At 39.6% G+C, this 26,176-nt stretch overlaps 1 protein-coding gene across 1 annotated transcript in view; it reads right to left on the reverse strand.

Annotated features, from left to right (window-relative positions):
• LOC308104568 (AT-rich interactive domain-containing protein 5B-like) overlaps window positions 1-26,176 on the reverse strand; it is a 148,763-nt gene that overhangs the window by 98,405 nt on the left and 24,182 nt on the right. The window contains 1 exon segment of the mRNA XM_080455013.1: window positions 23,466-23,706. Within this exon segment, the coding sequence (XP_080311139.1) occupies window positions 23,466-23,706 (241 nt within the window).

Raw genomic sequence — 26,176 nt, forward strand, 5'->3', positions numbered from 1 at the left:
TGTTGACCGGGGTCCCCCAGGGGTCTATACTTGGTCCCCTCCTTTTTTCCCCCTCTACACCAATACTCTTCATCCACAATAGCCTTTCTACAAGCTCAATACTTAGTATCCTACTTTAGGATCCAACTTTAATTGTAATGTTGTCATTTTGTCACTTGTAATTTGGGAATGTTACACCAGTAGGTCCAACCTGGACAAAAAGCTATTTCAGTCAGGACAACTCACAAATTGAGTTCAAATATATTTAATCAAAATAAAATGAGCAATTAGACAAAGTTTTGCCTTATCATTTTGAAACACCCTCAGTCTTGACGGATGATAGCTGATATAATGCTAGGGTTCATGTAAAAGTCTAATTAACTACATGTAATTATTGTTTAGTATGAATTTCCATAAAGACCCCAACAAGTGTAATTACAGTATAACACCCGCCTATCTCCTCTCATCCATCTGCTGGTTTTGTTTACATAGTAATTTATAGGTTTCACTTTACTGTGCCTGATCTCGAAGAGAATCACTCACAGCATCATCATCACAACCATCACAAGCCAATCATCACAGTCAACAATTAGATAAGGGCGACTGGCTCAGATCTCTGGACTCTCTACCTTTGAGCAAGGCACCCCGAGCAGTGAAGCTGCTCAGTAGACTGGTTTTGTCTAGGAGGCTCAGTTCTGAATGTGTGTGAGTGCAGAAAAGTATTCAATGAATAAATAACAGCATGAAGATTGAAAAAAAATAAAACACTTGTGGAATAAACGGATGAAACTGAAATCAAATGAAAGCTATAACGCAATGATTGTTTTAGAGTGATTTTGTTTTCAACAGCGGAAGCAAATTCTCATGGCACGCCTCCCCTGCCTCTCCACGTTAATGGGAATACATACGATGGCGGGGACAAAATCAAATTGTTATCTGTTGAATCACAGTCGGCGCAGCGTTATAAACACATAACCAGGAGGATCCTTTCAACAAATCCGAACGGGAGATTGCGAGCTATTATGTGAAATGCAATTATGCAAATTAGGACATAAGCCTACAAATTAGGTTAGCTGTATACAGTATTACAACGCCAGTGAAGCTGAAATTCATCACAGCAATCTGCGAGCCACCCTCTTCCTCCCAGCAAAGAACATGCCGTCCTTGTCCTGGTTCCTATGTTTTAATTGCATCGCATAAAAGCTTTTTAATAACTTTGGTCGGTGTTCATCATGCACTTAAGATCAAAATGCACAAGCCCGCGAGTGTGTGTGTGCGAGAGCGTGTGCGAGAGCGTGTGCGAGTGTGTGTGTGTGTGTGTGTGTGTGTGTGTGTGTGTGTGTGTGTGTGTGTACATACACATGATTTGTGTGTGCACCCCACACCGCCCCACATACACACACATCATTTATTCATCGAGTCTAAATATATATAATGCACAGGGAAAGTTTAGACAAGGGATCAAGTGCAGCAATAATCAGCTAAAACAGCATCGCCCCTTGTACCCTGTTGCCTGGGACGCAAACATTTATTTTTCCCATCGTTTTTTAATGAGCAATTTAAATATGTATTGAGTTAGGAAGCCCAGGTGTCAAACAAATGCTGCAGAGATAAATCATGTCGGGGAGATTAACTTCTCCCTGCTTAGGGAGAAAGGAAATCACATTGTGACAAGCGTCCTCCAAACACAATAGCTGCTCTCCTTATTTCGAGACAAACGAACGGGAGAAATGATTACATTCACAGAAGAATGGAGAGACAGGGAGGGGAGGGAGAGAGAAATACAGTATATACGTATAGAGAGGGACGATATAGGGAAGCATGAGTGAGGGAAACGGAATGGCATGGGGCGGGAGGGAAGGAGAGATGGGAGTAATGGGAGTGCAGGAGATGTGAGGGAGAGAGATGGGGAGAGAAGGGCTGGGTGAACAGAAGAGAGGAGCAGCGCCTCAGTCAGTGAAACCAATTAGTTAACATTTAAGAAGTGACAAAATGGCAGAAAGCAGACAGACAGCCAGGACATAGATCAACTAAGCACTGCTGTTATTATTAATTATCAGTCTGCCCGTCTCCATATATTTGCTCCCTGTTCTCTCTCCCTCTCTCTCTATTCTACCTCAATTATTTTCCACATAAAATAAAATAATCCCTCTCCAATTTCTCTCTCTCACTGTCTCTCTCTGTCTCTCCCCCTGTCTTTTATTTCAATTATTCTCAACAGAATAAATCATGCATGGCTCCCGCCGTGAGCCCTGATGGCGAGTGGTTAGTACATGCATATTAAAACCATCTCTGTCCATATCATAAAGCAAAACACAGGAACCATTTCTTTGGGCTACGTTTCCTCTGAGACGAAAGGAAGGAAGGAAGGAAGGAAGGAAGGAAGGAAGGAAGGAAGGAAGGAAGGAAGGAAGGAAGGAAGGAAGGAAGGAAGGAAGGAAGGAAGGAAGGAAGGAAGGAAGGAAGGTACAGTAAAGGCAAATCCCTTAACTGAACAATCTCCTTCATCTAATGCAGAGGGCGAGGGGATCAAAGCAGAGAGGCTGTACGTTATGAAACACTATATGGAACAAAAGGGGTGCTGCTGAATGTGTTCTCTATCTGCCTCTCTCTCTCTCTTTGTGCACATTTAAACCTGTGGTCCTCAACCTGTGGGCCGGGGACCAATGGTGGGCCGCGACGGTATTGCAACTAGGCCTTCAAATAATTGGCAAAACACTGATTTTAATTATAATATGACATAAAAATAAATAAATACATAATGCATCAAAAAGTTTCATTGTATTTTTTCTTTAATTCCTTGAAAAAACATGAGTTTCTTTTGTGATACCGACAAACAGGAACTTAACGTACACTAGGTTAGTTACATTGATCCAAGCCAGAACACCATTGATTTGATTGATTGATCATCAAAATAATCATGCCCTGAAAATGCCTTTCGACTGGCTTGTTAAGTGGTCAGATGGATGGGCTGCCATCAACTCTTTTGCCATTGATCCAAGAAAAGGTTGAGAAGCACTGATGTAAACTACCGTACCTCTGCTAATGCAAGACAACACCAGAGAGAGTGCGATCACAGTGTTATGTGTAGCGGAACTGCAGAAGGAGGAATTTCACTGGTGAGTGGTGACCGTGTGTGTGTCAGACTCCTGTTCAGACTTATTCATTCATTTGTTTTCTCTCTCTCTGTCTGCTTTGCTGATGACTAACATGTCTGCATGTGTATATAAAAGGTAACTAATAATCAAAGACGTTTAACAAGAAGTGGCCTTATTTCCACAAAATACCATACAAATTATCTTAGGTTTTTCTAGCTGAGTTTCATGTGTTGCGAAATTATCACTAAAATAGGCTATGAGATATTCCCCCCAAAGACAATACAGTAGTTTTCACTTTAAAAGTCTACCGCTATTGAGGATTTTCATCTATTATTTCTTTTTTCTCTCCTGCTCACATTCCTGATTCCCTCGGTCTGTCTCTCGCTTCAATATGTTTGAAGAAGAAGAAGGAGGGAAAAAAAAGAATTACACTGTGGAATTTTGGTTTGAAGTTCTTTACTTTCTAGTATTTCACCGTTTGAAATGTCATGCGATCTGGAATGATTAGACATGGGAGCTTTACGCTGGCCCCTCAGAGTTTACAACAACACATCCTGTGCAGTGGGGGCCCTTAAAACTTTTTGTCAGACAAATAGGAAATTTAGCCTTTCACCCTTGGACCAAAAGCTTATGAAAACATATTGCTACTCTTGTCATGTGGTGACTCAGCAGACGTAGGCCTGCAACCAATTTGGTTCTCCGGAGTCGGATCGAGCCACAGAAACAGTTCCCTGTTAGAAAGAATTCAGATGTTCCTGTATTTATATCGATACAGTATGCGATCAAGAGCGGTTTAATGTGATTTCCGACGGGTGGTTTGATCTTAAAGTTATTGCATTTTCTGTAAGTCCGTTTTCCATCCATTTTACAAGCAGTTTTTATAGAGGGTTGCAAGTTATCATCTCACAGCTACAGCAACACTTGGTCTTGTTTGGCCTTCCCGACACAAACAACTCCTTTAATCCTTCAAGTCATAAATGCTGCCTTCACTCACACTCACTAGAGCTTTTGCTCTCTGTCAATCAGTGTCCAGTAGTGTGATGTTTGTCTACATAAATTTTCTTCAGAAGTGCTGAAGTGAGTACTATATTCATTGGGGGAGAGAAACACCACAAAGTGCATTATTCATGGAAGGACAGCAAGAGAAAACAAGAGTCTAAAATCCCTGCTAGACCCCCCTAGAGCTCCTTAGACCGAAACCGGAAAGAATGTGGTTTGGACTTAACATGCCATGACTATCCTTAAAGCTCTACTCCTTCGCTGTTGGGGATAAAAAATAAAATGCAAAATAAAAAAGAAGGAAATGTTAATTATTATTAGTGGGAGAATTGGGGGGGGGGTGGGGGGTACTGTAAATCATACTGTATATTCAATGAAGGATTAACACATACAGTATGCCATGAAAATAATGTGCTAGAGTGAAAAATAACAATATAAATAATTTCCGGGTGCCGTGAATTAAACAAAGGGGTGCCCGGAGCCCAAAAAGTTAGAGAACCACTGGATTAGGCAATAGTACTGTATACTGTAGTGTTCTCTCTAAAAGTTTTGAGATTTGAAATAACTTCTATTTCAAGTAACTAAATTACTTGAAATTAAAAAAGTTTGAGAACCACTCTCACAGACATTTTTTTTCATTGGTCACACCGCATGACATAATTAGGAATTATCTCTAGTCACAGACCCCACTAAGGCACAGGCTATAAATGTACACATTTCACTAATAGGGTCATAGATCAGGGGTTGTCCAAACCTGTGATCCCCATCTGCTTACGGAACCATCTTTTTAAAAACCAGCAGGCCACCCTTGCAGCCATTAGTGTAACAATGCCGCAGCACAATGCATCAATCAAATAAAGAAAAGTGGGACTCCGCCGCAATGGTCTTAGTCATTTAGAATGGATGACGCAGGCAGGACCTAGAAATAATAACACGCAGTGTATCTGGGTCTCTCAGAGCCACACCTAGACCTATGGGTTCAAATTAACCATCCCACCACCCAGCGGGAGAAGATGAGTTAGAGAGAGAGAGAGCGAGCAAAAACTTATGGAAGGGGGACTGGGGTGGGGTGACATACTTCTAAAAGGGGCAGCAAGCTGCGTTAACATTTAATTGAGTTGGCCTGTTTTTAAAAGGAAGGCACCCACTTGGAAAATGAGAAGAATCTATATAACATGTAAAGCAAATAAATAAATAAATAAAAGAAAGAAAGCGAGGAAAGAAAGAAAAAAAGAAAATACAGTATATTCCAGGACAGAAGAATAGCGTGCTAAGAATAACGATGTTAAGGTGAAGAAAAAATAAAATGAAACAGAACAAAAGCGCAGCTAAATGCAATCAGGTCAAACCGAATCAAGTCAAATGAAGTCAAGTCATACCATTTCTTTTTTTATTAGATTTGTGGCTGTTTGTGGAGGGTTGGCTTTGTTTTCATGTTTGAGAGAGCTGGCCGTCCCATTAATAAAGCTGAGTGTGTTGTTTCAGCCTGACTTAATGGAGAGACAGTAAAACTATTCATTTCCTGTCTGAGGTCATGCTAAGGAGACATACTGCCAGTGTTGCCATGTCCTCTTATTATAAGTGACTTTGGGCTTGTTTTTCTGTAATGTCGCTTGTAAATATTGGTAGTTGTGTTTTCTTTTTTTTATTTGTTTCTAAAGTAGCTTATGTGGGCTTGCTGTCTAATGTTTAAAGCAGTTGCTCTCAAACATTTTCATGTCAAGGACCACCACATTAATATGTATTTATCCGCAGACAATATTTTGTGCCAGAGACCCCCATAAAAGATTTGTGTATTTAAAACTTTTCATAAATATTCCCTTTTTTATTTTATTCAAGATTATTAGAAAATAGCCGATGTAAATAGGGTTACAGTGGTTCAACTGATATATATATAATATACTGCAATACTAAGCCATTTTTGCTGGGGACCCCCTTGTGTGTGTGTGTGTGTGATCATGCGACCTAGCCGCTTCTTTTGGGCTTGTTTTCGTAGACCTTTCTGCTTGTTTTTCTCACAAAAGCTGGCAACGCTGCATACTGCATAATCCTGGGCTGTCTGACAGACAGAACAGGGGTGGGCCTGATACAACTGGCTGCCACTGACACTATCTAGGATACAGAACAGAACAAAAACAAAACAGAACCTCCTAGACACTAGAATAGAATGGAACAGGGAGGGACAGAATCTGGTATATCGTTGCTGTCGGGCGGAAACCTTGTATGTCCAAAACCGTTAAAAAAAACAAAAACAAAACAAAAACAAAACCTGAGTTCCAATGTTTCCGGTGTGGCTATTATTTAGTCACAAGCTCTTGTTAATACTTTTCATTGGTTCAATATTTGCAAAATCCACAAACAGACTTTCACTTCACTTCGCGGCAGTGGCTCAGGAGATAGAGCGGAAACGTAAGGTTCCCAGTTTCATCCCGGGCTCCCACAGAGTTACTGCCGATGTGTCCTTGGGCAAGACACTGAACCCCTAATTGCACCCGATGAGCAGGTTGGTGGTGCCTTGCATGACTTCCTCTACCTTCGGCGTGTGTGAATATGTGTGAATGGGTGAATGTAATGCACTTTGGATAAAGGAACTATTATACTGTAAATGCACCATTTACCACTTTCAAAATGTTTCAATAGTAGTGAAAGTAGCAGATCAACAAGCTCACACATCTGCTATTGTGAGCTTGTAGATTGCTTGTATTTTTGCTCCTTTTGCACGACACTCTTGTGCGATGAAGTAATGCATTAATTTACGGGGGGGATAAAACATTGACATTATGGAGATACAAGGTTTCTGCTCAACAGCGACAATATATAATAGAACAAATGGACCCAATATAACAGATGGGCATAACCTAGAATATAAATACAGAATGGAATAGAATGTGTTCATTATTTATAATATATGAACCCTATTGTGGTGTTCTCCCGGCTAATGGATTCCTGCCAATAATGTTGACTCTGAACTGAATATATATTAGAATAACAGGATAGAACATGGCAGACAATAAAGACCAGAACAGATGAAAGAGCAAATCGGGTGCAGAATCAGAAGATCAGCACAGATGAGCGTGGGGATACAGAGCAGAATGTAGCAGAACATAATAGGGCTATTGTACCGTTCAATTATAATGCGCTCCAGCATGTCAAATTCCACAGCGTGCGTACGCAGTACAATCCTCACTGTTAGTTTATCCATTTGCAACGGTAGACAGTATCAAAGTACATTTACTTGAGTACTGTACTCAAGTAAATTTGAGTATCTGCGTATACTTTACTTGAGTATTTGTATTTTTGGCTACTTGGATGACTTTGACTCCACTATGTTTCAAAGGCAATTATTGTACTTCTGACTCAACTACATTTCTAGAAAGGGAAAAGGGACATTATGGAATTAACCACTTTTTAAAATACAGTCAAAATAGCAGATCAACAAGCTCACAAAGCATCGAATTGAGACACGTGGTGAGCTTGTAGATCTGCTATTTTCCACTATTATTGATATTTGTTCAAAATCTTGGGAAAATTTCATAATCTTGATAGCCCAGAGCAGTATTTCTAGTGCAAATTTGACTGTACAAACTTTCACTTGTAATTGAGCCATAAATTGACTTAACTACTAGGTTTGAGTACTTTGTCCACCACTGTCCATTTGTAACTCCCAACAGTGTACACATGTAACCAAATGGGCCCGTAAGGGTCCATTTGGTTACATGTGTACACTGTTGGAGTTAAACTGTACATGGAGGTATACACACGGATGGTGAAATGAAGTCTGAAGTTGGAGTGTCTCTGGGAACAATGAGGCCCATTAACATCCACACAGAGGAGTCCAGTAATCAGAACAACATGACTGTTAAACCACACAGGCATGGCTATAAAACCACATGGAAAACCTATAGCCTGGAATGGCTCTCCGAGGAAGCACAGCAGTGACAGACACACACACACGCGCGCACGCGCGCACACACACACACACACACACACACACACACACACACACACACACACACACACACACACACACACACACACACACACACACACACACACACACAGAGAGAAAGACAGACAGACAGACAGAGAGATAGGAAATACTGTGTGTTTGTGTGTGCGTGTGTGACAAGAGAGAGAGACGGAGATTGTAGTGTGTATGTGTGTGTCTTGACATCTGTGTGTGAGAGAGGAGAGCAGAAGAATCCTCTCCTAAGCCAAACATTCATTTAAATATGAGTGAATGTTTTAAGGCTCTTAAATTAGGTCTAGGGGGGGATGATGGGGAAGGAAAAAAAAGAATCTTTAAGTGGTTTTATCTGTCATTGATTTGACTATGGTGGGAGAACAGAACACAGAGCAGAGCAGAACAGAACGGACCCGAATAGAATCGACTAGAATACAATACAATACAATATAGTGCAATATAGTATCGTGAAGTCTAATACTGCAGAGCGCCATAGACCCAGGTACAGTAACTAAATCAGACAGTGTCTTGTTTTCCAAAATGCCGCATTTACACTTTAACAAAAAATAAACATAACGTGTACCACCGGCACCTACTGTACATCACCGAAGTTTATTTACAGTAAAACATCTTCAATGCAGTGAACGCAGTCTGTGAAAGTTACTTTTAGCTTTCTGAGTTGTATGCTTATATATATATATATATATATATATATAAATATATTTGTACCTGGTGGGAATTTAACTTGGAACAAAACTCTTCAAATGATGACTTTGCAAAGTTTTAGAAGCACTGCCAAAAAGATCCAGCTCTAATAGTAATAATATATTTTATTTATTTGAATAAATAAAAGGGCTTAACGGAATTTCCCCATTTTAAAAACATCAGTGGATTGCTACATTGTTTGAATGTAACAGAATTAATGACTCTTGAGTCATATGAGCGTGCAGTGCAGTCACTTGCTGTAGTCAGCAGAATGTCTCTAACAGGCCATATGCCGGATATGCTGTACAGTAGTTCTGTCTGTCTTCATGGCCATCCATCTCATCACACACTGCTGTCTGTCTCCCTCTCTCTCTCTCTGTACAACTCTGTGCAAGTCCTTCCAATCTTTCTGACGGAGACAATATGATATATTGGTTGGATGATGACTGAAGTACAATAAAAAAAAGAATAATATGCAAGGCCAGACACACTACTGTAATACGATGTAGTGTATGTACTTGCCATTGCCAATAATTACAGTATTAACCATTTAAGCCGTATATACTTCGGTTTCCCGGTATTGACTATTAATTATCTCGAATAGCGAAATTAGTCATAAACTATATTCGCTATTCAAAACTATTTTCTATTTAAAAAAAAAATGCTATTCTCACAAAGTGAGCTTGTAGATTAATACTATTTTAGAATCAAAAAAAAAAATGAATATAAAAATCAATCAAATTTAATATTTTGCCAATGATGACATGCCCAAAACATAGACACCGGGTTGAAAAGTGTCTAAAAGTGATTTTAGTATACTAATTCTGTGGCCATAAAAACCTAGTACAATCCATACTTTTTTGACCTACATAGGTGTGGTGTGCGCAGTGGACTAGATTCCACTGTAAAAATGATTAACATAAAAAAATATATATATACATATCCATAGCAGCCTCTCCAGTGAAAACCAAAACCACTTAGCGATTATATGATCCTAATACAGGCAGCGGCATGATATAAAGGAGAGGGCTTTATGACTGGCTTTGGGACAATGAGGTCGTTTTTCACACTTTGTGTAAATGAAGACTCAGCAATCTCACATACTGCAGTGTATCCGGTGTCAGGTTACTATAAAAGAGTAATATTCCTCGCGGCAATAACACCTACTGTACTGTGAATCGGGGTGGGGTTCAAATGGAGGCATATTTTAAAATAAGAGACCTTTTATTGAGGTAAAAAGATATATGTACTCCAGGGCCAAATTTCACTCAAAGGGATCATTTGAGAAGGCAGAGTTTAATCATGTATAACAAAGGTTGTCTAACGGCTGTATATATCTTGTGTACTGTAACTTTTACTGTCTAATGTAATGCAGATATTCAGTAAGCTGCTGCCATTAGGTAGTGTAATAATAACTGGAGCCTGACCGACGCCAGATGTTTGGGTCCAAACCCGATTTTGGAGATTAGTAGACCACTGATTACCGTAGTACTGACCGATATTTTGTGAAAAAAAAGTGCAAAACGTTCTAATCAATTTAAAAACGTAGATTTGATTAGTTTCTATATGATAACTTTTAATTAGAACGTGCACCAATAGGCCTTGTGCTAGATAGCGCATTTTAATAAAATTTTTTTTTGTGAGATCTGACGTTCATAGTGACAGAACACTATGCGAGATTGAAATCTCGAGATTTCGATCTCGTCTAGCGAGACTTCTGTTTTTTTTTACAGTGTTCTGTCACTATGAACGTCAGATCTAAAAAAAAACAAAAAAAACAATTAAAATTAAAATACGCGATCTAGCGCAAGGCCTATTGGCGCACGTTTTAAGCTGTGCCGGACCCGGGATGGAGTTATGACATTTTTCTACTCTACCATTCATCCTAAGATATCATAACGTCATAGAAAAGGTAAGAAAACCTTAGTCCAAAACTCCCCTTTAAGCCCTGTTGAATATCTACACACTCGTAGATCTGCTATTTTTGAACACGTCCGAAAACCTTTGAAAACGCTCGCCTACAATGACATGCCCAAAATAGGGACATCAGGTTGAAAGTGGTTTAAAATCAGGACACAGCGGCTGCATAATCTCTGTTACCGATGTCGTCAAAAAAATCAAATAGACCGATTTATCGGCCAGACCGACATATCGGTCAGGCTCTAATAATAACTACGCTATCCTGGCACAGGGGGGGTGGTTGATTAGCACCATGCATGTTTATTATAAGACTGCCGTCAGATGGAATTCACAAGTCTGGAGCAATTAAAACATCAGGGTTTGAATGGGTTTCAGGTTATGAAAGCAGTTTAAGCTCTACAGCAGCATGTACGGTAAACTGTTCAAGTGCAACGCACGACTGCAGTGATAAAAAAGCCTTTTATGGAATATGCTTTTAATTATTTACCCATATCTGACATCAATCATCTGAAATGCTCAACCACAGCAGAGCTAAAGATGAAATTATAACTTAGCTTGATACAGTTAGAAATTAAACTAAAAAGATTGTGCAAAACTTAAAGAGAGTGTAAGTTATGTGTTTAAAACTCTATATATAGTAATAATTGCTATAGTGTTTGTTCAGTAAGAGGAATCTCCACATCCTTCCAACTTTTTAGTAAATGGAAAATAAATATTCAAATTTCATCCAATGAGGAGAGATAACCCTTTATCACCCTTTATCACTTCTTTTTAATAGTGTAACCTGTATGAGTTTTCTCTCTTACGTGGCGTTTTAGAATCAAGCTATCAAATGCAAAATAGTTTCTTGTTTTTACAGTTTGTCTCTAATCGCTTGGAAGCATTTCCTGAAACTCTAACCTCATTCTCTTGACAGTGCCTCAAACACTATTTCTCTTCCATTGTGTCCACACAGAATGCAAAACACTAAATATAGTTGTCATAGTGTGGATGCAATTCTCGTTCCACTTTGACATTCCACTGAAAACTCAATTGGCTATGTACCTGTCTCATTCGTATTGACACAGTTGTTGACTGGGTAAATCATTGCATGCAAAATACTTTGTACAATGAAAATTGTGTTTGTACAAAAGATAAGGCCAGCATGATGGGTAGTTGGGAGTAAATAACATTCCTTCAGTAATGGAGAACACATACTGTACTGTCAATTCCATCCCATAGGTGCTTTTGTGAACACAATACTCACAAACATGTATAAATGCTAAAAAATAAATAATATAGAAAGGTAAAACAACCATACCATATGAAAAGGTTACGTAATACATTGGTTCTCAAAGTGGGGTCCGGGGACCCCCAGTTGTCCTTGAGGGGGTTCCAGGGGGTCCCCAGCCAAATGATTGATTGCTAGTAACCCCATGGACCCTAGTGTGTCTGTAACTCCGAGAGCGTACAAATGGAACCAAGATTAACACTGACGATATTACAGTGTAGATTTGGGGTCCCAGCGATGAAAATGGTATCAAATGGGAGACCGTGGTCCTAATGCATATCAAATGCTGGGGGTCCTTGAAATTAAAATGGTTGAGAATCACTGCTATAGCTGTAAAAAATCTTCTCTTATATGGCAAAAATAAGCAAACTTTCCCGGCGCTATTGTCAGGGAGGTGGCTCTGTATCGGTTGTACTTGATACAGTCTGTTTCTGGCAAAATTGTATTAATTCGGCGGTGGTAATATTAGCGTTTTCTCACCGTCAGTTGATGCTTCATAGCCATATGAGTTTTTCTTTATTTTTGCAATACAGTTCTTATGTGCCGCGATATTAACTCATTCAATCCGGGAACGCATCTGTGTCATTTTAGAATGACAATGACACAAATGACTAAATCCTAACAGTTTAAAAAAAAAAACCATATATTTCTATATATCAGTGGTTCTCAAACTTTTTCATGTCAAGGACCTCCAAAATTACATTTGGCTGCGGACATTTCAAAAATAGCAGATCTACAAGCTCATAGCGCAGCACTCTGTTTTTGAAAAGCTAAAGTATAAAATGACATGATGCTTACATTACATCAGACTTCCGTTTCTATACTATCGCACAATCTGTCCAGTATTGGTGCATATCGTCTCTGTCGGGGTGGAAACCTCATATGTCCAAAACTGTTACTTTTCCGGATTCAAATTCCAAAGTAGCAAAAGCAGCAGATCGAGCTTGTGGATCTGCAACTTTTGATATTTTCGTGTGACGCTGTAGTATGATTAAGTAGGGCGTTAATTTACGAAAAAAGTTAGAATATGGAGATAAGAGGTTTCTGCCTGACAGCGAAAAACATGCTGTACTTTGCACACCATAAGGAGAAGGTGCTCTACATTTGGTGACATTGTCGTAGCGATTCACTGACGCATGTCTTTTGGCGCATGTGGTTATCATTTTGATTGTTATATAGTTTATTTTGCACCGGGGGGGGGGGGGGGGGGGTACACACTGTTATGAGAAATGATTTTGATTGTTTCGGGGATTGCACATTACGGTTTTGGGAACGAGGTTTTAGAGTTTCAGGAAATGCATCCAAAGCGATTGAGAAAAAAGTTTAATAAGCCAATTCCCTTGCATCACATCATTCCTAATATTGTTCGACAGATGCTCACAGTTCTGTGGCTCTATGAATAATGTTGTAGGATTAAAAGGTTGCACTCATATCTCCGGGCTCGTTGAGATGAAAATAGATACTGGTGACAAAATGTCAAATGTCTACGGGAACTGCTGAAATAAACACAGAGGCGTTCTATGCCTTTTCATAATTGCAGTATGGCACCTCTTTTTATATCAGGGTGCTAATACTACGGGATTTGTTTACATGATGATTCATTTCATTGGATCTCTTTATCTTTACACAGTGAAATTCATCGCCGGAGCTTCAGATACCCGGTGGCCACGCAATATTTTTCATACATTTTGTTTTAAAAGGATTATTCAAATTTCAAGTTTCATAGAAACTGTGTTGAGCTTATTTCCCTACACACAACTCATATACTGTATATGTACCTACTAAAAAAGCTTATAATACCTTCAATTATTTCCTGTATCTTCCAGGTAACAGGCTCACACGTATCCAGTGTTCCCAGAGATCCAGTTATACTTTTTTGGACATTTCTTCTCACAGTAACGAAGCTACAATATCTCACACTTCTATATTTACTTTTCATACCCTTAACCCATTCAATCCGGGAACGCATCTGTGTCATTTTAGATTTGAGCTGTAACCGTTATTTTATACTTTGGCTATTAAAAAATAGCAGATATACAAGCTCATAGCGCGGCACAGAGTGCCACGCTATGAGCTTGTATATCTGCAACATCTTTTGAAAAGTCGTGAAAATTCGTGAAAATCTTTACATATATTTTGCAAGGATTTGCAAAGATTTTCACGATTTTTCAGAAATAGCAGATCTACAAGCTCACATATCTGCTCTTTTTGAATAGCTAAAGACATCTAAAATGACATAGATGCGTCCCCGGATTGAATGGGTTAAATCCACTTCCTTATGTCACACAGTGCTCTTCCAGTCAGGAATATGACCCTACAACTGCCTTACAGCATTGAGTGAGCAATAGTCCAAGTTAAGCACGATTTATACCGTACGACAGTGTCATTCGGCGCAAACAGCCGAATGACACAACACAAAGAGCTCACAAGCTGCGCTTGTAGATCTGCTATTTTCGGTGCACAATCAAGGGCGACGTGTAAAAAAAATGGGACTGAGATGCATGCTGCAAAAACTGAGCCCGCTGCCAGTGAAATCTCTTGTCTCATATAATTACCTCCCACGCACTCCAGACTGGCGTGCTGTGAAGCGATCGCTTTCAATAACACCAATCAACCATCACATGCAAGGTGAGAACACGCTGCTATGCCTGTTCAAACGGCTGAAGTCATGAGCCTCATTGAGAACGGCATGGCTTTTAAAAGATAACTGCATCTGTTCAATCTGTGGCTTCATATTAATGCGATCCATTCCTTGCACAAAAGACTGTGGCACATTGATTTCCGGCCGGTGCGTGATTTGAGATGATGGCAACAAGGACATGGTGGTCAAAACACATGTCTTCATAATCAATCTATTACTGTGATGCTGTTTATTATTCAATCACTCTTGTCTCCCATAACGTGGCTGACTCACAGGAAAATCGTTACGGAGAGAGTCTGGTTATAGTGTCCAATCACAGGCTCATATTTTAATTTGCATTGCAACAAGGTCAAGATTCCAAAGGGATGGGGTTTCATAATTTAAATATGAAAACCAAAAGAAACGTTGAGTCTCTGGGAGCTTTATTATACATTTTTTGACATTTTTTTTGGTATGCTCGAATGGAGACCTGACTTCAAAGCCTTGGGTTTAGGGAAGCTTATACTAACAAGATACAGTATTTTGTATAAATTGAGCCCTGCAGTGGGTTTATTAAAGACATTTCCAGAAAGTCAAATGTTCACGTCACCGATATCGGCATAACACACCATATACTGTACATCTAGGTGGAAACAAATAACTCATCTTGTGTGTGACTGCACAAGCTGTTGCCTATCACGTTATCAGCTCAGTGCAATTGTCTAGTCTTTCAACACAATGTATAGGCACAATTCTTTCTTTGTATATGAACCTAATTGGAAATGGCACTTAAGCCTTGTTTTATACTTCCTTGTATGACGATGGAAATAGTCGATCATCAAGCTCACAACACGTTGCGATGTGGTGGTCGATCATTGGCTTATTGATCCGCAGATAAACCTACACAGGCCCCCTCTCTTTTCTTTTTCTGTCTCGTTATCGTTCTTTCTTTCACTTTCATTCTGTCATTCTTAAATTTTCATTCTTTCATTCTCATTTATGCTTTTCTCCTCTCTCTCGCCACCCCCCATTTCTCTCTCTCTCCCTCTCCCTCCCTCTCTCTCTTATAAACACATGCCCCCTCCTCTCTCTCTCTTTTCAAGGTGTACATAAGGAGCTCTTGAAACCTAATTATGTTTGCAGGGCTTGGCTCTTGCAGACAGAGGAGCATAGTACAAGTGGATTAGGAAGGGCTCCTTTGTCACTGAAAAAATAGACTTTCCAACCTGGATGTACCAACGGTAACAAAAGGGGCCTGTCAGCTCCAAATGACACATATAATCCAAGCTACACGCCATGCTAACCGCTGTTACGTGATGCACACACTAGCCTACTGCAGATATCGGAGATGTGTGCGCGACATTTACATGGTAAATATACAGTTTGCATTACACATGTATACAAGGGCGCACACCATAAACCCATGCATCGTCTTAGCTGGTTCTTGTAAAGATGCTCTCATTGTGTGTACCCCTTCCCTGAGTTCATTAAAGCAACGTTCATTTTTTCTCCCGAGCTCGACATGGCGCCCGTCTTGTCTTTTGTCCCCCCCCCCCCCCCCCCCCGCCCGCCCGCCCGCCTTCAATTATGGAGAGAAAGTACTTTCCTCAGCATTAACAGAACAAACAAATTGTGCTCTGATCTTTCAAATTCAGCACCAAGACCATTTCCATATCAGACTTAGCATGCCTCTTCCTCTCGCTATTGTTTGACAGAAAGAACACAAAGAGCATTTTGAGGCTGGCAGAACGAAACGTGTGTGTGTGTGTGTGTGCGTGTGTGTGTGTGCGTGTGCGTGCGTGCGTGCGTGCACGCGCAAGTGGGGTGTTTGTTGTTTGATCCAAATGTTGTTGTTGTTGTTTTTTGGGGGGGATGGATGGGGGGGTAGTGGCTTATCATTTCAATATAACACACCAAATGAGTTTAGTAATATGCCAGTTGGACGTTCAACATCCATCACAGTGTCTGTTCATTATTAATAGACTCTCAGTGAAATACATGTCGGTCCAGAAAAAAACACCTTTGTAATTAAACGTCGACTGTTTCAGTCAAAGCTTTGGTTTCAGTCAGCGTGGAACTTCTTTCTTTCTTTCTAAGTTGTCTCACTGTGGCTGAAAGAACTCGGGCCCAATGAATGATGTCTCTCTTTCTACGAGTTGACAAAGGTACATTTAACTGAGGGAAAAGCACCGTACTGAGGGACAGAAAGGCAGCCGTCACTGTGGAGAGTGAAGGAGTGAGAGACAGACGGACGGTGAGGGAGTGACAGAGAAGGAAGGAGAGAATGAGAGAAAGAGTGAGAGCCAAAAACCTGGAGATCAGTGGTGGAAAGTGCATTTACTCAAGTACAATTTTGAGGTGTATTTACTTCGCTTGAGTATTTCCATTTTTTCAATACTTAAATTTCAGTACTTTTGATCCACTACACATCACAAAGACGAATATTTAAGTCTTACTTCACTACAATTACTTGATTACTAGTCACTTTGCAGATTTAGATTAATATAAAATATACAATAAACCAATTAAGACTTGAGGCCTATCTTATACTTAAATAGATCAGTTATTTTTTACATATTCTAAAAATAAAAATAAAGTATTTTCTATCTTGGTACTTTAAGTATTGTTTGATGCCAACACCTTTGCACTTTTTCTGAATACAGGATATTTACATGTATTTTGATATGGCGGTATTGGGACTTTTACTTAAGTAAAAATCTCAGAGTACTTCTTCTACCACTGATGGAGACATCTAGAGAGACAGACAGAGAGATAGGGAGAGACACGGAGGAGAGAGTGAGAGAGAGAGAGAGCGAGAGGGAGAGAGAGAGAGAGAGATGGCTCCTGGCGCTCCGCCAGGATACATTTTTGCTTACAAAGAGAAAGCAGACAGAGGCACTTTGACTAACAACCTGTACCACCACCACCACAGTACAGGCCAAACCAACACAGTCATTAAAATGACACTTATTAACATCACAAGAACAACCTCTAGCCACATCATAAACACACACACACACACACACACACACACACACACACACACACACACACACACACACACACACACACACACACACACACACACACACACACACACACACACACACACACACACACACACACACACACAGGAAAATGGCACCATCAATTTGCAGAGTTGCAGTCCAGCACTGCATTCTAATAATGATGGTCCAACTCATCACACACAGACAGCCGCACGCACACACCCGCACACATTACACACAAACACACGCACACGCACACGCACACACACAATACACAAGAAATATTAACAAGCTTACAAGTTGTGATCTGCTCTGATCCATATAAGCAAATCACCATGAACGTTATCCCCCCGCTGAGTCTATTGATTGTGTTTCGCAGCTGTGGCCTGATGTAACAGCTTGGCCGCAACAAAAGCCTCCATTATCGATTGTCCTCATCTTCATCTCTGCGCTGGAATCCAATACATACTGTACATGGGACTCCATTCAAGGATCCAAGGGCAATTTAACATTTTTGTTTTTGCGCGGGCCACTCAAGGGGGGAAACAAATCCTTATGCAAATCTCCTCAACCTCTCTCTACGCAACATAGGAGTCACTACTCATCTGCAGCAGTCTAATTATGTCTATTTTCCAGTACAAAAGGTAACCCAGAACCTTCCGTAACCTGAAACTTTACAGATCCCTTTAAGTTCTGTAATAGTTCTTCGCAGATGTATTGAAACCACATTAACCCCAATCTGGGAACCCATTCGGTAAAAAAAAAGAAAATATTAATAATATTAACAGGAACTCGGGTTTGGCTCCCCACTTTCTTAGTCCACTTCCTTTCGAGTGCTTCTGTGTTTATTCCTACTAACAACAACATTACATGTTTAAGGCAGTGGTGCTGACAGATTCTTCGCTATTTATATCCTCACTATTTGTTTCAAAATGTGTTTTTGTTATAAAGATTTTCAAAGCCGTAGTGTATGGAAACAAACCCAGAACCTGTGAAGAACAGTACATGGCACGGCACTGTTCGCTTAGTTCTTGTTGTCGAAAAGAGCCATTAGTATACTGTAGCAGCTGCAGTGGAGGTACTGTATGTTTTTGTTTGTTTCCAGAAATTAATGTCCTGTTTTATACTTTGTTGTGTGACAGTGTTGCCTAAAAGTTGAGATAGATATATGCTAGATTTGTAATTTAGGTAAGTTTTTACTTTTTGTTAACTTACTACACATTTTTGTTGGTTGACTAGGCCTCATGATGCTTAAGGGTGACCAAAATAAAGTTAATACAGCATCACAATCATTTTAACCACTTTATCCATGTATATGTTGGCTATTCAAAAATAGGAGATCTACAAGCTACAATATAGGGAAATGTTTGGATTTATTATAACTTTAAGATTTCTCAAATGACGGTGTGTCAAAATAAAGTGGATCGCTCCTTTACTGAAACAACTAAATACTGATGTCAGCCCACTGTGCTGGGTGACTCAATACAAAATGAAATTACTCATTAAGACAGAGATTTCTCTCTTTGTGTAGGAACGCTTATCATTGCAGGAGCGCTGTGATTATAGTCAGTACTCATCTGGATAATTATTCTTTTCTCCATTCTTCCTCATAATTTCGACACTGAATTATCATTCCCACACTGTGCTGCTGTTGGCTGCTATCTGAGCGCCATTCAATCATATATTCAGTAAATATGAACTTGCATATGCATAGCACACGCACTGACACGTGCACAATACAATTAACAGCTCAAATATGTACAAATTAGGATCATTGAACCAACAGCAACACTGATATCATATTATTCTCGTATTTAGGCTTTTTGTATTAAAGCTGGAACTTGAGTATTATTGGTATAGCCAAAGCACGGCCCAGTATTAACAGATGAAACTGGCAGCAGTAAATGCATTTTATAGGATAAAAATGATGACATGCCATACAAAATAAAAGCAGTGGAGACAGTCTTCTTGGCAGAAATTGACATTTTGATCTATTCGGCTTGTACATAACATGTCTTCTTTGGTCCAAGCTAGTAATAATAAATGGTCCAAATTGCCCATAATTTGAATAAGATCTAATGGAGGAGACATCAGCACAGGCTGCCAAGCAACCCTGCCAAGCTCACGTCCAAACCCCTCCATAGTTACAGCCTAAATAATAAACTATATAAAAAACCTCTCCAAACATGTTCTTGTTTTTCAGAGTTAATTACAAGAACTTGCATTTCTTCCTTATTTGGATACTTGTAATTTTGGTGAAACTGATTGCAGATTTATGTACTGTAACTGACTGATTTTCTTACGCTGTACTGGATAAAAGCACCAGACAAAATGTGAAATGTAAATGTGCTTATATTGCAGTACATGTACGTTCACTGTCTCGACAGTATTCTGCATGCATTAGAGGCACCAAACCCACAAAATTATATTCATTTCACTTGAGTTACAATTGCACAAAAATATAGTGATTATAGAAACATTTTGCCTCCTGCAGTTACTCCATCCCAGGAATGATGTGCATTGCTTGCAGAAGCAATGCAGAAAATATATACTATACATGTGGGAAAAGAGGTCTACTGTTACCACCACTGTACAATAATAAAGATGTTGGTTGTTTAGTTTTTTGAGCTATACTCAGCAAAGGTTACAATGAAAGCTCTTTTGTATCAACAAACTGCACAGAAATCACAATGCATATTCACACCTGGATATACATTATACATACAGTACACCTGGATCTATTCACACCTGCATGGTACCATCACACACGTCACATCCCTCTCCACACAGCTCCACGGCAGATAAAGGTGCTTTGATTAAGGGCAGTGGTTCTCAAACGTTTTCATGTCAAGGACCCCCAAATTGATATGTATTTGGCCACACGGACCCCCATCTGAAAGGGTTTTGTGCCGGGGACCCCCAGAGGAGAAGATTTATGTAAATAAAAAAACTCGCAGCACGGCATGCTGTGAGCTTGTAGATCTGCGATTTTTAATAGCCAACATAGAAATGGATTTCACCATCAAATTATTGGCTTAGGAATGCGACAAAAACTAAAAAAAATCTCCATTAATTCAAGACTTCATGGGGTGTGTAATTGATAGAAAATAAGTAATTCTTTGGGTAAACTACTTTGAGAACCTTTTGCTCAAGGGCATCTTGAGTGATGAGAACGTTAAAATAGCCGATCTACAAGCTCACAACACGTGAGTGTTCCACCAGTGCGGAACTAAATATATCTCAGGCTTGGGTCTTTTAGCTGTCCCCTGCAGGCCCAGTTCAGGAATTTGAGCTAGCAACCTCTAATTGACTGTCATCTCAGAATGCCACAAGATCTAATGATAATATTGTTACGACTACTTATTACTCTGTACAATATTATTTCTAATACTATTACTAATACCTATGTGTTCACCTAAGAAATATTTGGTGTGTGTGTGTGTGTGTGTGTGTGTGTGTGTGTGTGTGTGTGTGTGTGTGTGTGTGTGTGTGTGTGTGTGTGTGTGTGTGTGTGTGTGTGTGTGTGTGTGTGTGTGTGTGTGTGTGCGCGTGCGTGTGCTCTGACATTAACTGGCCTTGAGTCTTTTGATCTGAATCTCAGTTCTTCAAAGCAGCTTCCCAGGAATAAAGTAGATTATACCAAGTCAAGGACTTAACAATTACTTTCAATTGAAGGCATGACAAGAGACAGACAAATTCCCTGCATGTGATAATACACTGCAGGACCGACTCAACTTTGTTCACACATGGCTCCAGAGTTAACTTATTCCAAAAATAACATATCCACAATCTAAATAAAAACAAGCCTTCTCTTTCTACAATAAATGCTTGATCGCACAAAGTTAAGACAAATAACAGGGTTTTAATTCAGTCCTAAGAAACTTAAGTCCTTGGGGTTATGGTTGGTGGCTGTTTTGGGTTCCGATGGTTTGAGAAATGTTAGTAACGGTCATACAGCGATTCATGGCTAATAATATGCTAAATTCTAAACACATGAAAACCGTAATGTTGGTTTCATGTTTACGTGTTGTCATGTTGACAATCATTGTAGCAACAGTCACACTGCATGAACATGGACCCAAATATTCTATCACTGTCAGAACTCGGTCGTAGCCTACGATGGCCGTACTTGACCCTTTCAAAATGACCGAAGACACTTAATACGACAAACGATTCTTCCGCATGCATGCTTTGTCTGGGATAGCACTAAAGACAGCCGATATCGTGTGGTCAGCTTTAAGGGAACTGTAGTCATATAGGCTACACTCAGTGCACTTACTGCAATATCCCCTCTCTGTGCCTCGAAGCTGGAAGGCCCTAGAAGTTTTATGAACCAATTAAAAAGCCAAACTTCATACCCGTGTACATTTCCCAGATCAACATGCTGAGGACCTTAAAGGGAAGATTATGATGTGATCTTTTCATAATGATATTCTCTGTGAGCCTGTAAAGGCCTCATTAGGTCCAGGACTACATCTGGTCTAAATATTAACCACCCTCTATTCTTAGTAAAAACAGACCTGAGTTGCAACTGTACTTGGACCGCTTCTTTTCCACCTATGCCAAATATCTTCGCCAAAAATAACCGATTTACAGGCTCACAAAGTGTCACATTGTGACGCGTTGTGAAGCTTGTAGTTCTGCTATTTTTGGCTCATGTTCCCCAAAGAATATGGATGCTGTGGTTCAATCTAATGCTAAAATCACAGATTCTACGTTGAATCACCTTTTTTATGCTTTCTTATTCTCTTAATAATCAACGTCTATTATTTGCAAACTAAACTACAGGATCTACTGCCTGAGTGAATGTTATTCAGTATGTGAGTGTACAGCACAATGGATTCATTCAATTTGCTTTCAACACTCCACAGTCAAGTCCTCCATCAACCAGCTAGAATGTGCACGACATACATTTGAGCCGGTTAAGTTTTACCTAGTTGAACTCATTTTACTTAGTTGAACAAGTAACACAAAAAAAAACACAGCTTGAAATGAGGCTGTTCTGATTCTGTTGTGTTGTGAAATCACTGGAGGAAAAAATAACCATCCAGTTAATCAACACAAAAGTGTCAAACAACCTTTAAAAAGACGCACGAGAAGACAAGACTGCACAAAAGTGGGACACGCGTTTGTAAGCTCGGTCAAATAACGTGATTGATTACTAATCTCTACAGCAGTCTTTGGTTCTTTTCTCTCAAACCTGCGGAACAGGTCTCAATACTCCTTGTGTACATACTGTCTATTTGTATCTAATTCAATTTGAGCTCATGTGTACTGATTCATCTGTTAAATGTCACTATGGGGCCTCAAGCTTGTAACGTGCTCCAGCAAGGTTAGTGTTATGTCATATGGCGAGGCAGGGAGAAACACAGAAATAAATATACTTCTTCTCATTGCCTTTTTGTGTTTTTTGTTGTTGTTTTCTTTTGGTTTACATGGCAATTTGCCATCATGCATCATAATTTGCAGGATAAGAGTAGTATCTGGCTAAAAGCATCAGCTAAATGCCAATATGCTAATTTAATTATGACCAAGATGAGTGGGTTTAAACGACTGTCACTTTTAGCACGTTATTCACCTTTCAGGATGATGCATATTTCGTACCTTGGCTAGACTGTCTTATCCCTTAGAAGTTTGGTAATCGGAAAAAAAAAACATTATTATTCTTTTGCAAATATTTCTGTCTACTGTCAGCCAAACCTGACAAGAAACCACCTGGCCAGCTGAAACCCTAAATACATCTCTATGACTGTTCCAGAACATTTTGGCTCTGCATGATCTTCAGTACAAATGTTCTTGAGGGACTACAAAATATAGTTTTTATATTCTGTGATTCCAAAAGTTTTTCCATGGTTGTAAGAACGGTGATAACAACTCTATAAGGAAAAAAACTAGTATTTACCTAGCTCAGCTTTCTCCCTTAAGACATCTTTGAAGTTGAGGCCACTGTTGAGGGTTGACTCTCGGTAGCGGAGGTACGGGATGTCTCTCTGGCCATTTCTTCCCTGGTCTCGATGTGCCGTGCTGGGCTTCAGGGGCACAGCCTTCAGGCCCCTGGTCCATGCCTGGGGCTCCCACACCGTCCATTTGACCAGATCCTCCAAACGAAGAATCACTTTCTCTGACACGGCAATGACCTCGTCCTGTAACAGACACAGACAGAGATGTAGCCACTCACATTGCATGTTACACTGTTCTTTTTTCTTTTTTTTGAGAACGTGGAAGATTATAGTCAATGGTGGACAAAGTACTCAACCACAGTACTTGTGTCAAAGTGTAGACACTCCTGATCAAATATTACTCAATTACAAGTCAAAATGGCTCTGTCAAATGTGTACTTGAGTTTAAGTACTGGAGTACTTGCTTTTAAAAAACACTTACAAACGTTTTTCTTTGTAATATCAACACATTGCTATATTGAAATTTAGAACATTTTCCAGAAATGAAAAAATATATCAACAATAATGTAGTATCGCAAACTATAATCTACTTTTGAATCAAGATTCAAAAGTAGTGTCTCACACTCAAGTAACTCGTTTCCTGTCAATCTCAATGGAACAAAATTTGAACCATTTCTTTCAGGATAATGCAACAGTACAGCAGTAGTCCAGTGAGCATGCAGTAAAATGCAGAACTCCTACAATTCTTCTGAGGCAAATGCAATTTAAAAATCACACCCTGTGTGAAGTGGGCGGTGTCTTCCTAGCTAACCACAATACTGAATGGAGTCAACCAATATATATGCTTTGATCTGAAAGAGCCACTTAGTGTCAGCATGTGTCTTGCTAGCTAATCACAATACTGAATGGAGTCGATCAATCATGTACAAAAGATAAATACATTTATCTTTTGTAAAACACACTTTATGATGGACAAAACCATAACTTAAAAAAAACAATAATTTGGTTTTTTTTAAGTTATGGTTGCTTATATAGGGCTATGCACATGTGTCATGTGACATTGGCCAATCACAGTCCTGAATAGATTGTGATTGGCCAATCACGGCGCAGGATAATTGTACAAATTTCCAAACCTCACTTTTAGGGCCGGTTTCACTGCCCAAGATATTTGTACATTTTTCCAAATCTCACATATAGGGGCGGTTTCACCGCCCAAAAATAAATATAACAGACCTGAGTCACAAGTCTGTTGAAAACACTGAACGAATTAGTTCAATTTAAGACTGGAACAGTATTTGTGGATATTTTATATCAAACCCCACCCATCTGGCACCTATAATAGACATAAAACAGAACTTTAAAAGGAATTTGTACATGCCAAATAACCCAGATCACTTTTGTTCCCTCAGCCTGCAAAACAGCAATTATTAAACCACTACTCCAGGAATCTAACCTTAATCATGGAATCCTCAGAAACAACTGGCCAATTTCAAACCTTCTGTTTACTTTCTATGGACTAGCACCTGTCTTCCTACCTCACAGACATCATTACTCCCTACAAATCAGTGGTTCTCAAAGGGGTCCTTGGGGGAATGGAGGGGGGGGGGGGGGGGGGTTCCGCTTAAAAATAATAATAATATACATATTCAAAGATGTGCACACATTTTCCAGATTAAAAACAAATAAGTATAAAATAATAGTTGGTTAAAATGGCTGTGACGCTATATTAACTACTTTTGCTGGGGACCCCCTGGTACCCCCCCAAGGACCCCTGGGGGTCCCGTGACCCCACTTTGAGAACCAATGGCCTAATGCATAGTAAACTGGGGGTCCTTGAAATTAAAACGTTTGACAATCGCTGCTATAAACCAGTTCACACTGTACATTCACGAGACTCTGCTTACTTATCCATCCCTAGTGTGCACAACAGTTAAGTTGAATTTAGAACATTTCCCTAATGGAATGGCCTTCCCACCTCCCTGCTCATTAGCAACCTTCAAAACCAAAACCCTCTTCTCATTGTCATACAACCTACCCGAACCTGCCTCAACCTCCTTTACTGCCACAAGAACTGTTCATTTGTTTTCTATGTTTTTAAGCTTTCCTCATTCGATTTTATTCTGTTACCACTTCAATTGTAAATTCAAGTTTAACTTGAACTTGTGCTGAAGTCATTTTCTGCCCTGTATGTCACTCTCTAGAGAAAAACAAAACGTTTGAATGAATTTACATTCTGAATGACACTTCAAAAGTTTTTCAGTTGAAATTCGGCTAGTATCATTGTGCAACGATTAGGTTAAACCACTTAAAGGGGAATTTTGGACCACGGTTTTCTTACCTTTTCTATGATGTTATGATATCTTAGGATCAATGGTACAGTAGAAAATTTTCATAACTCCATCCCGGGTCCGCCACAGCTTAAAACGTGCGCCAATAGGCTTTGCGCTAGATCGCGTATTTAAATTTTTTGGTGAGATCTGCCATTCATAGTGACAGAACACTATGCAACCGGGAAAAAAAATGAAGAAAAAAAACGGAAGTCTCGCTAGACGAGATTGAAATCTCGAGATTTTTATCTCGTCTAGCGAGACTTCCTTTTTTTTTTTTTTTGCATATCGTTCTGTCACTATGAACGTCAGATCTCTCTCTCTCTCAAAAAAAACCTATTAAAATACGCGATCTAGCGCAAGGCCTATTGGTGCACGTTTTAAGC

This window comes from Gymnoscopelus braueri (genome assembly GCF_963280865.1).
Source record: "Gymnoscopelus braueri genome assembly, chromosome: 17".
Classification (NCBI taxonomy): Eukaryota; Metazoa; Chordata; class Actinopteri; order Myctophiformes; family Myctophidae; genus Gymnoscopelus; species Gymnoscopelus braueri.